The 13,404-nt window shown below is 36.8% G+C and overlaps 2 protein-coding genes across 2 annotated transcripts; one reads left to right on the top strand and one right to left on the bottom strand.

The window, feature by feature from the left end:
* Positions 1–312: 312 nt before the first annotated feature.
* On the bottom strand, positions 313–6,047 carry LOC106126727 (protein PXR1-like). The gene is made up of 2 exons (XM_013324534.1): positions 6,012–6,047; positions 313–1,107 (listed from the first exon to the last, which is right to left on the bottom strand). Exon 2 carries the CDS (start codon positions 1,102–1,104, stop codon positions 376–378), a length of 729 nt encoding a protein of 242 aa, XP_013179988.1. The 5' UTR covers positions 1,105–1,107; positions 6,012–6,047; the 3' UTR covers positions 313–375.
* Positions 3,151–5,722, top strand: LOC106126725 (sedoheptulokinase). The gene is made up of 2 exons (XM_013324531.1): positions 3,151–3,977; positions 4,285–5,722. Exons 1-2 carry the CDS (start codon positions 3,490–3,492, stop codon positions 5,384–5,386), a joined length of 1,590 nt encoding a protein of 529 aa, XP_013179985.1. The 5' UTR covers positions 3,151–3,489; the 3' UTR covers positions 5,387–5,722.
* Positions 6,048–13,404: the final 7,357 nt, after the last annotated feature.

Raw genomic sequence — 13,404 nt, 5'->3', positions numbered from 1 at the left:
AGTTAATAATTCATTAGCTGTAATTTTACTTGGGAATACGTAAATGTCCCAGTTATTCTAGGAACAGGTTAGCATTTGCAATGACGGTTTCACAGAAAATTCATTAATTAAAACGGTGTAGACTTTACAATCTGTAGATCACAGTATGTTTTGATTGGGCAGGTTAACATACTGTATTTAAATAACATGTTTTAAGTTCTGTCTTTTACGACACACACTCACAATAGTTGCTTTCATAGAAGAAAAATATGCTTCTTGTTAATAGTTTTAGTAGAAAATTACAGTTTAATGTTTCAATAATTTAAAGGCAAATTCATGTTCGCATGCCAAAAAAAACTATTAGGTACACATTTACATCTAAAATATGAACAAATTTTATTTTGGTTTCTTTTTATTGGAACTTAAAGTAGCTTCTATTAATTGCACCCAATTTTCATATTGTTTATTGTCTTCTTCATCTAATTCATCACAAAACTTATCGATATCTTCATCTTTCACATCTTCTTCTTTCAATATATCATCGTTATATTCTTTTGTTTTCTTGGAGAGTTTACTTTTCTTGGTTTTATTATTGGAGGATACTGACACTTCCTGTGGTTCATCGCCAACAAATATGATCTTTTTTGGTGTTGCATTATTACTTATCGTTCCAAAATTATTGATAGACTGTACAACACTTTCACTACCATCATTTACTTTTTCTAAATTGTCTTTCGAAAGTCCATCCTTATTTTTTTTGTCCTTTCTTTTTTTGGTACTACGAACCTGTACATCAATTTCACTGTCTTGGTTTTCAACAATGTCTTCTGCGATTTCGCCTTTAATTTTTTTATCCCTTCTTTTCTTCTTTTTGTTAGTTTGAACATGAGTTTCACGATCTTCGTTCACATTTTCAACAGCATCATCCGCAATTTTCGCTTTAATTTTTTTCTCCTTTCTTTTTTTATTAATGTTAGACTGAACATCAGTACCAATATTTTTCATTTCCGTTATTTCATTTTGCATAATATCATCCGCGATTACTTCTTTAATTTTTTTGCTATTTTCTCTTTTATTTGCATCAATACTGTCCGTGCTATCTGGATTTTTTCTTTTTTTACCCATTGTCTGAAATCAAATCGATTTTTTAATAAAATATATAAATAGAAATAAATGTTCTAAAAATAAAAACATTTAAATAAAATATGGAATTAAAATTTGTCTATTGAGCTTGCTTTTGTGTTTCGCAGTTAACGTGATTTTTTGTTTCGACGTTATATTCTTATGTTTTATTGTTCGTCGAATATGCGTTCGTCTGATAACAGTAAAACTTAAACCACAATTTATTTTGTTTTAATACTCCACGAATACACCTAGAGCAATTCACGAAACGCTAGCGCCGTATGCTTATAATAAATTTATTTTATTGACTTAACATACACACGTAGCCGAGAATACTTAGAGGAGAAATTGAGAAACAAAATAAATATCGATTTGCGTCTATCTGGTTCAAAACTAGAGCTGCTGCTAGCCAAAAAATCTAAATTTATAATAATAGCACAAAAAGATACAAGAATCGCTCCACTTCGTGCAAAAAAACGGATTATTTTCATCCTACTTTTACGGTACAGTAGCGTTTTGAGGTCGATTATGACAAATATTGTGAGTCAAATTTAAGTAACTGCGCCAGCGGCTTTAAGATTTATTCATGACAACTAAAAAGTCACAAAAATGCTTTACTATATATTTTGTTATAAATAAACATGAAACGTGACCACGAGTCATAGAGCGGTGTATCCTCAATGACTATGTTGACAAACGCCTACAGTATCACGTGCGAATGCAGCACGCGATACGATAACTCATCATCTCTCAGTAAATCATTTTGACATACTTTTGAAGTTAATTTAGCTCAGTAACATCCCGCACTGAGAGTTAAGATTCGGGTTGAGATATTGTAATAAACAGCGCGACAAACTCGGAACAATGTTCGGTATTAAATCATGGGTTTTTCCTGCCTAGTAAAAACATATTATTTTCTCTTTCATTACTTCTGAAAAACCTGAGGCAACGATATGTTTTCGTATAGAAGTTCCTGCAGTGGAAACAACTTTTACGAAAACATTACTTGACACTTAACACATCTTGTTCTATTCATGGTCATGTTTTTATTTTAAAGTTGTAAAATTGCTATTATGTGTAATGTAATGTGTAAATAATAAAACGAAATATGTTCAATTCAAATTATTAAGAAATGTCTACTCTAATTTAAAATTAAAGTGGACATACATTATGTTCAAAAATAAATGTTCTTGGTAATTCAATTTTTGTTTTATGCCAGTGATTTATTGTTCAGGTGAAGCCAACATTAATAATGTATTGAACGAACTGATGCACACAAAAAACATCAATTATAATAACAGAACATAACCTACAAATTCTTGGCACTTCTTTTATTCATTGGAGCGTAGATAATGCTGATTACAATGGAATTACATTCGATAAAGTATGTAATACATAATCTTGATATCTTCAACTAAACTTTAGATAAAAGACATAAAAATCAACAGTGTACCTTCACATATAAAAACCTATTCAATATGATTAGCAAAATATGTGCACCTCTTCCGTGCATCCTATCAGCTGTACTAGATCATAACAAATAACTTTTAATTGCATTTACTGCATTGCACGACAAAGTGATAAAGCGGCAAAATACACTATATAACTATAAAGATAAGAATGATATTTAAGTGCCGTATTCCATTATACAAATAAGCATAAATATAGCTCACAATCCTTGCGGGAGGGCAAAGCTACAAAGTTAAAAGGATATGGACTGTGGCGACAAAATAAAGTGACAGGCAAGCTCACATCAGTGACAAGGCATCCTAACGGTAAACAATAATATACAATGATTTTGTGTATATTCCAAAATTAGTAACTATTACAAATAATTTCTGTCAAGATTTCAATTTATGATGAAAGTAAGCGTAAAATTTCTTCATTATATCTGTTTTGGTCAGTCCGAGTACAAAAATAAATGAAAAGAGTGATATTGTATTGAAAGCGTCATTAGTAATAAGCAAGTGTTGAAAAATATAGAATAAATTATTTAACCGAAAATTGGTAGAAGAACGTGTACCTATTTTTGAAACAGCACTTACATCAAAAAGTCATTATTTATCAATAGTCAATATGAATAACACTTGATGGATACACAATTTATGTGTCTGTTATATAGACGAATGAAGCACAATTTCCCACAAGATAGATAGGTCTGGTCGACCTTACTACAATGAATCTCTGGATACATCTCGTCCATCTTTTGTATTTTACGGTGAAAGATTACCTCGTTTCATAAATTTCGATAATAAATATGCACCGTTTAAGCGAAAACTATAATAACCCTTATCAAGATACTTTATCAGAATTAATTTATTGCTTTTAATTAAACGGTGGGCTGAAGCACAGAAGTGGGCGATAATAAAATCAGCCACTCCGTGATCCATGTCATATACACAGACTTTACATAACGTGAGGCGTCGCGTAGCTGCGCGGGCACGGGAGACGCGCCATTCGGTCCCAGACCCAGTACGAAACGGACGTGTCGCCAACCGTTCTACATTTAGTTCTCGCGATCAAGCTTATCGCAAAAAAATACGGCATTGCGACGCCTCATCGTTTCACGAAAGTTTTCAAAATAAACAATTCAATATGTCAGATAAAAAATATGTTCTTGGCATGGATATTGGCACGACATCAGTGAAAGTGTGCGTCTACGATCCAAAAACAAGAGAAATAGTAGCGAAACAGAGTAAGGACACCGCAGCTAATATACCTAGTGATCAAGGCATAGAAGGGAACAAGCAGGATGTTCCTAAAATAGTGTCGGCCGTCCATTACTGCGTGTCCCGGCTACCGAGAGATGTTCTACGACATGTCACGAGAATTGGCGTCTGCGGTCAGATGCACGGAGTCCTCTTGTGGAATAACGGGTAAAACATATCAAATATGATGTTATCCTACTCCCTAATGGTGTATTTGTTAAAAGCAGATATTCCCATTAAAAACTACATTTCACAACATATGAATATTTCTACAATACAATACAAAGTTGTAATCTCTTACATAAATGTTATTTAATTATATGTGTTACAGTAAATTGTACTTTTTAATCTAAATGCAAAAAAAATTATTATAGCTCAGTAGCAAAGTAACTTGCATTCTGTAACTGGAGGTTCAGTTTCCAAGTAGCCTGTATTCCATATTTTTTTATAATTTATATTTTTATTTACTTTTCAGTGCCTGGGAAAAGGTAGAAAAAGATGGAATTGTAATGCGTTATGAAGCTACAAGAGAAAAAATGTCCGCACTGTATACATGGCAAGATACAAGATGCAAACCAGAGTTTCTGGAATCGTTGCCAAAGCCTGATTCACACTTAAACTGTTGCTCTGGATATGGCTGTGCAACATTATTATGGATGCTCCATAATAAACCGGAAAAATTAAAGAGTTTTACCTATTCATCTACAGTTCAGGATTTTGTAGTAGCCATGCTCTGTGATTTAAAAAATCCAGTCATGTCAGATCAGAATGCTGCCAGTTGGGGTTACTTCAACACGGAAAAAAATGAATGGAATCATGATATCCTTAATTCAATTAACTTTCCCACTAACCTCTTGCCTAAAGTTGTTAAAAGTGGAGTAATTGCAGGAGTACTGAGTGAATCCTGGAATGGTATCCCAGAGGGAACTCCAGTTGGTGCTGCTCTAGGAGATTTACAATGTTCAATAATTGCAACATTAGAAAACAGAGAAGATGCAGTTTTGAATATATCAACTTCAGCTCAACTTGCTTTTGTTGTTAACAGTATTCAAGATGTTGGATGTAAAACTGTTGAGCACTTACCATATTTCAACAACACTTATTTGCTAGTAGCCGCATCATTAAATGGTGGAAATGTACTGGCCACATTTGTAAAAATGCTTCAACAATGGATGCTCGAATTTGGATTTCCTATTCCACAATCAAAAGTTTGGGAAAAACTTATTGCACTTGGCTTAGAAGCTCCAACAACATCTGCTATGAAAATTTGCCCACATTTACTGGGAGAAAGACATGCACCTGCATCTAAAGCTGCTGTTGAAAACATTGATCTTTCTAATATTCAATTAGGTTGTGTTTTTAAATCTCTATGTGACAGTATAATAGACAATTTACATATAATGATGCCAAAAAGAATATTACAAAATGCACACATTAAAAGGATTGTCGGCAATGGCTCTGGATTGTCTAGGAATGCTGTATTACAAAGAGCTGTAGAACATTTCTATAGTCTGCCGTTAGAATTTACATCAGGAGGTGATGCTGCCAAAGGTGCAGCTATTGCTGTCTTGGAATAAATTATCATCAACATCATCAGCTCACTATATGTCCCCACTGCCCTCAGCCCCTGCTTGAAGCCAACCCTAAACTAAGGGTGATTAAATTATGTTTGTTCCTAATTATATAAAATGAAAAAAAAATTCTCAACAACTCAACATTTAGCTTAATCGTATAAAGGACCACATATAAAATTTTGTTAATAATTTTTGTATATAATTATTATATTAAGATTTCCATTTAAAAATATAAGCAAAGTCTCACATTGTTGTTGTATTTTGTACCCTTTCATTTGTGCACAATAATTGCATGAAATTATTTAGAAAAATCTGACCTGATAAAATGAGAATGGGTTAAAGATATTGTTTCCATTTCTACCTCACCTTAATATGGCTAATACATGGTATGAAATCACGCCTGCAGCCACGTATACAAATCAGTTACCTAGACCAATGTTTCTTCTTTCTTTCTTATACAACTTATTGATTTAAAGATATTTCATTTATAAATATCAATTAACTGTTTAATGTAACAAAATAACCTAAAATGTACTAGCAAATCGCAAATAGGCATGTACTTCATCTGCATTATTCAACACTGCACTATATTTTATAAATGTTACTTAAAATTTTAGAATTGTTTTACCTTTTCGGAGTCAATTAATAAAATTTTCACTTCGCGAAAACAATTTTTGACAAAGAGTATATAAAATAAGAGACGGGACTCTTGACTATTTAGATACACAAACGGAGAATAAAAATTGACATTTTCAATGCTAGCAATATTATGAACAAGTCTACGTTGCTACCAACCTAAAAAAAATCAATCTGTCAGTTTCCTTTTTGACATTTGAAAGTGTTATTCGAGGGAAAACAATTTTGGAAAAATAAAACAATTTCGTTAATTGCAACTTTATTTAATCTTCTGACTAAAGCGAACATATTTTAAGAACGCAACATATTGCTTTCGTAATAATACCATTATTGTTTAGTTCACCAACAAAATACCCCAACTTTGATAAATGCTTATTTGTTCCAGTTTGTTTATTTGATAGATCATATTTTCTGATGGAACTGGAGTAGTAGTGCCTCTCTCGTCGGGAGAAATAGAATAACACTGGAAAGAGATTAGCTCCTATCTGTTGGTAAAATGTGGCGCAAAAGCCTGGGAGCTAAATCTCGAACTGGGATTGGCTCCCGCGTTTTCTCGCCAGATAGACAGGGCGCGAACACGATACGTCGCATACAAAAATACTGAGAGTGAATTAATTGTAATACCGTGCTCCTTTAATTTAATATATTTCGTGCGTAGCAAAATATGCGTTTTATTATTGTTATTGACATTTACGTTCATGGGTATATCTTAAACCTAACTAAGAAAACCCATATTGGTGACACCGAGAAACTTTAAGAGTGCGTGAAAATTTTACTGTGACGATTCGTCAGCTGAATGTATGTCGCCCCACTGGTGGTCGAGGCCTGCTAGAAGCACCTTTGACCGTTTCTGCTGGTGACCAGCGAGCTCCGTGCCGTCTGCCTGCTGCCCGTCTGTTTCCCGCCAACAGCCTGCCCTTGTCGTCACGGGTGCCCTGCAATTGCATCAACGCCTGCGCCGCCGGTTCCTACAGCTAAGCCCAAAAATACTTTCCTTCGCAAACTTTCCATTCTTACAAAACAATGTGTGTGTTGTGTTGTTTACAGAAACAAATAAACGTATAACGTAATCGTATCACACTTTTCACAGTAATGTGTTATATAAAAAATTAAAAACAAAGTTTATCATTAGTATATTCAAAAATACTAATAATACTAGCAGTGAAAATATTTTAGTAGTTTTTATGTTATGTATAAAACATTTGTGTTTATTTAAAAAGAGTACCTATGTGTTCTCACTTGTAACTCACTTTTGATTTTAATAACCTATTCTTCCATAGTACGGATTACTATTTGTTCTCACTAGTAATTCACGTGTGTTAAATGTATGTTACTATAAGTTCTAATTGTGACCATTTTTTTTTGTGCTATTAATTTAAATTATCTTTTCATTGATTTAATTTTAATTCACTTTATTGTTTTGATTTAATTGAATAATAATTTATTTTGTTCACAATGTCAAAAGAGGAGGAATTACAGAGACAGATTTTAGATTTACAAAAACAAATAGCTAAATTAACGAATCCAGACGCGCAGGTTATGGGGGTGTCAGTTAAATTATCCGAATTTTGGTGTGACAACCCAAGAATATGGTTCACACAAGCGGAGGCACAATTCGAAATAGCGGGTATTACACAAGATTCAACTAAATATGGGCATGTACTTTCAAAATTTGATGCTCATCTTGCTGACGAGATGGAGGACATTTTATCAAATCCACCAACCAAGGACAAATATCAGCATTTAAAAGCAGAACTCATTAAGCGTTTTTCCACGTCGAAAAAGCAGCGTACTCGACAGTTGTTGAGCGAAGAACAGCGAGGGGATCGAAAGCCGACTGCTTTCCTTCGCCACCTGCGAAACTTGGCTGGTCCCAAGGGCGATGAGGACATAATACGCGAGCTATGGATCCGCCACCTGCCAGGTGAGATTCAAAGAATTTTAATAGCACAAGAAGACTTACCTTTAGAGAAATTAGCCGAAATTGCCGACAATATCATGGACACATTACCTCACACTCCAGCCGCAATCAATGAAGCGAGAGCATTATCTTCACTAAATTTGGAAACGCTTATGCACCGCATCGATGAGTTAAGTAGGAAGGTTGATGCACTCACTAGAAACAACACACGAATACCTCGTTCTGCCTCGCGCTCGAAGTCAAGGTCAATGTCATCATCTCGTTCTGGCACGCGTTTGTGCTGGTATCACAAGAAGTTTGCTGGTAAGGCTAGCAAATGCGTTAGCCCATGTTCCTGGTTATCTGATAACAAGGAAAACTTCAGAAGCAGTCAGTAGAGGCGACTACTGACTGTTACAATACTGGTCGCCGTCTATTTATTACTGATCCTGGAACAGGCCATAGGTTTTTGATCGACACCGGTTCCGATCTCTGTTGTTTCCCACGTAGTTTTCTTAAGGGCAAATATAGCCATTCTAATTTTGAACTTCGAGCTGCGAATGGAAGCACTATTAAAACGTACGGCCACATTACCCTAACACTTAGCCTAGGCTTGCGCCGTGATTTTAGATGGAATTTTATCATAGCATATGTCGGAGCTGCAATAATTGGTTCTGATTTCTTGGCGCATTACCACTTGTTACCGGACTGCCGCAATTTGTGTTTGATTGACGGCACCACAAAACTACGTGCAACGGCTACGGCAGCTCAGGTGAACCAGCTCAGCGTCAAAACCATTTTGGCTGGCGATTCCCGATGGGACAAAATTCTCAACGAATTCGTCGATATAACGAAGCCACCAGGAATTAACAGAACTATTAAACATGAGACCAAACATTTTATTTCTACTACCGACGGCCCACCTGTTTCATGTCGTCCTCGCCGTTTAGCCCCTCAGAAATTGTCTGCGACAAAGAAAGAGTTCGAGGACATGGTCAAATGCGGCTCTGCTCGGCAATCGAGTAGTTCTTGGTCTTCGCCTCTGCACATGGCTCGTAAGCGTGAAAATGGCTGGCTTCCTTGTGGCGATTATCGTGCGCTTAATGCCAGGACAATCCCTGACTGCTATCCGGTGCGCCACACCGCAGATTGCACTTACAATCTTGCCGGGTGCACAATATTTAATGTAGTCGACTTAGTGAAGGCCTACCAACAAATTCCAGTACACGAAGCAGACATCTGCAAAACAGCTATTACTACACCTTTTGGTCTCTACGAATTTCCTTACATGACGTTCGGCCTCCGAAATGCAGGACAAACGTTCCAGCGGTTTATAGACGAGGTGGTCACAGGCCTGGATTTCTGTTATCCTTATGTCGACGACATTTTCTCACTCTGCCGACGAGCACGCCGACTACCTGCGTATGCTTTTTCAGCGGTTATCTAAGTATGGTGTAGTTATCAATTCATCTAAATGCATATTTGGCGCCGAAGAGGTTACCTTCTTAGGATATCAGATTACCAAAAATGGTACACGGCCACCTCCGGAGAGATTATCAGCACTGCGAGAGTTCCCTTTGCCCAAAACTATTGAAGGTCTACGCAGATTTTTGGGCATGGTAAATTTTTATCGTCGTTTTCTCCCAAACGCAGCAGAACTGCAGGCTCCTTTGCACGATGTCCTCGCTACATCGCAACTGAAAGGACCTAAACCGGTACCTTGGACGCCAGAACGCGAACTTGCATTTCAGCGATGTAAGGATCATCTGGCTGAAGCAACTACTCTAGCTCATCCTGTTCCCAACGCAAAACTCGGTCTGTTTACGGATGCTTCGTCAACCCATGTGGGTGCCTGTTTACAGCAGCTTACCGACCAGCATTGGCAGCCCATAGCCTTTTTCAGCAAAAAGCTAACGTCTCGGCAAGCCATTTTCCCGGCATATTACAGGGAATTATTAGCAGTCTACGAAGCTGTTCAGCATTTTAGGCACATACTTGAAGTTCAAAACGTCACCATATATACAGACCACAAACCACTCATCTATGCATTTACTCAGCGACGCGAAAAACTGCCTCCAGTACAACTGAATCAATTTTCATTCATATCACAATTCACAACAGATATCGTGCACGTCCAAGGCAAAGATAATGTCGTGGCTGTTGCGATGTCTCGTGTGGAGGCTATCCGCATTAAAGAAGATTATGTAACACTGGCCAGAGACCAAGCCACGGATCAGGAGCTACAAAAGTTAAAAGCCGACTCTTCCTTAAAACTAGAAAAGATAACGATACCGGGTACTGATGTCGCCATATTCTGTGACCTTACTACTGGAAAACCGCGACCTTATATACCCCGTTCATTTCGTCGTGCAATTTTTGAGAAGCTTCACAACCTCAGCCATCCAGGCTCACGAGCGTCTGCTAAATTGGTGTCTGAACGTTTTGTGTGGCCCGGCATTCAAAAAGATTGTCGTGAATGGGCACGTTCATGCAATGCCTGCCAAAGAAGCAAAGTCACTCGACACACAAAAACACCCTTAGGCGATTTCAGCTGTCCGACGAGGGGTTTTCGCCATGTCCATCTAGATATTATTGGTCCTCTTCCACATAGCAAAGGTTTTCAGTATTGCCTTACAGCTGTAGATAGGTTCACAAGATGGCCAGAGGCATGGCCCATGGTAGGTATAACGGCGGAAGAAGTTGTTGAGACATTTTTCAGGGAGTGGGTAGCCCGTTTCGGTGTACCGTCTCTCGTGACAACAGACCAGGGCCGTCAATTTGAGGCCACATCTTTCCAAGCCCTCATGAAACTTTGTTCTGCTAAACGCATTCGCACGACAAGTTATCATCCATGCGCAAATGGTATGGTAGAAAGGATGCATCGACAGCTTAAGGCTGCCCTGATGTGCCATCAAGAAACTTGGCATAAAGCTTTACCAGTCGTGCTCCTTGGCATGCGGTCAGCCGTGAAGGAGGATTTACAGAATTCGTCCGCTGTCCTAGTATACGGGGAACCCTTGTGTCTGCCCGGCGAGTTTATTGTCGCCCCGCCACCTTCAAATAGTGCAGAAGACGCTACAAATATAGCGACCCAACTTAGTCGTTACATGGCTCGATTACGTCCGATGCCTGCATCGCGTCACTGTAACCAGTCCACCTTCGTATTCAAGTAACTGGAAAATGCATCACACGTGTTTTTACGCGATGATACGACACGACCGTCTCTCAAACCACCGTACACCGGGCCATTTAAAGTGGTCAATAGAAAAACCAAGACTCTTACCATCATTGTAGGTGATAGAAATATCACGTTGAGTTTGGATCGAGTGAAACCAGCGTATCTCGAACATCCTTCACCTCCGGACAAGCCTGTTAATACCGTACCGGACGCTCCATCTAACCGTGTAGCTACTCGAACTGTGCCACCCGACACTAAACCTGCCCCTGTCGTAACCACGCGGTCTGGTAGAAAAGTTAAGATTAAAACTCCCTATTAGGGGGTTTACCTTCTCCGTGGTGGGGTGGTGTGGCGCAAAAGCCTGGGAGCTAAATCTCGAACTGGGATTGGCTCCCGTGTTTTCTCGCCAGATAGACAGGGCGCGAACACGATACGTCGCATACAAAAATACTGAGAGTGAATTAATTGTAATACCGTGCTCCTTTAATTTAATATATTTCGTGCGTAGCAAAATATGCGTTTTATTATTGTTGCTTCACGTTATTGACATTTACGTTCATGGGTATATCTTAAACCTAACTAAGAAAACCCATAAAAATATTTAGAAAATTGCTAACAAGACAATATGCATTGAAGCAAAACAAATCGTCATCATCGAGCTCACTATACGCCACTGAGGAGCTCGGAGCCTACCCTCAAGAATGCGACTAGGTCTTATTCAACAACGCAGAGCCAGTGAGGGTTGGTTGACTTCACACATATCTTTGAATTTCTATGCAGTTGTATGCAATTTGTAATTACAGTAAGAATGTCGGATGGATGTTATCATGAAATTCGAAGAACTCATTACTATATAGCGGAGATCGTACCAACTGCACTGCCGACGCTCCAAATAGTCCCCATACTTAAATTAACTAGATTAAATTGTTGTTTATTTATAATCACAACTTTAAATGTAAAGAAATCATAAATTTTTAAATCACAATTTATTCATATGCACTATGTTTTTTTAAATAATCCCTTTTTACTCTTTCTCTCTATATGCATTTATTTTTACTATAATTTTTTTTCTAAACATATTTTTTAAATCGGAAAGTAATCGTACTCATGACTCTTGGATGTTATAAATTAGGAATCTATTATTTTAGTTCCAGCAACGTAAGATAAAAAGAAGTTAAATTTGATTTACCTCTCACCACATTGTAATAAATGTAGGGTTCCACTGCCGATATGCAAGTTTAAAAACATTTTCAACCCTTTATAAAAAGGAAACAGAACCTAATACTTTTGGAAATATGTTCAATTTGTATATATCTCTAATATGGAAAGGATCTCATATTAGTAGTAAAATAAGGTTTTATATCTTTTTATAAAATATAGTGCTATAACGTTGTAGATTTATTTTATAAATAGGTGTTGAATTTGAGCAGATATAGAGTTTTAAACAAGAATTGAACATCTCTGTCCTGCTTAATGAACAATTACATAGTTATTAAGGTGTTATGTAAACGGTAATGCTCAATCAAGCATTTCTACAATACTGTTCCTAATTTAAGACCAGTGTAATGTGATCCATCGATATATAATAACATTTACGGATTCAACAGTGCATTTAAATTTATCATGTTTAATGATGGTGAATTAACTTGTATCAATTATGCAATAAATATAGAACTATATTTTTAGACTTTTAGTACGTTAGTTTTATTATTATGAGCTATACAGTTTTGGAAATAAAGATTTTTTCATAAAATTGAAATTGCTTCATTCAATCCTCCTCCGCCAAACTAACTACATTATAGCAACTTCATCGGTGAAAGAAAAGTTGGTGGATTTTTGAGAAATCGAAAAAAATGTTCCGTTTTCCTCCCTCGAGGCAAAAGAATCGGCAGTGAATTCAACTTGGTATTAGTTGTGTAGCATTTATAATTTATAAAAACTCAGTTGCTCCAAAAATCGACATATTTATCAACAGGTAATAAAAAATTATGTTAGCAGTTCATAAAATCACAAAAACAAAGAATATCCAGAATCTAGCAAAGAGTATAATAAGTATACTATAGAAAGAGGGGCAACTCGCACGAAGTCGTGGATCCAAGGCGATCGTGGCGCTCCATGCATATAATGGGTGAACTGATTTGTTTTTTTTTGTACCTATATACGTAGGCACGCATATTTAAGTCTCTTCTTCTTCTTCTTCTTCTTCTTCTTCTTCTTCTTCTTCTTCTTCTTCTTCTTCTTCTTCTTCTTCTTCTTCTTCTTCTTCTTCTTCTTCTTCTTCTTCTTCTTCTTCTTCTTCTTCTTCTT

Source organism: Papilio xuthus, unplaced genomic scaffold (genome assembly GCF_000836235.2).
Source record: "Papilio xuthus unplaced genomic scaffold, Pxut_1.1 DF824992.1, whole genome shotgun sequence".
NCBI lineage: Eukaryota > Metazoa > Arthropoda > Insecta > Lepidoptera > Papilionidae > Papilio > Papilio xuthus.
This window is presented reverse-complemented; position numbering and strand designations above follow the sequence as displayed.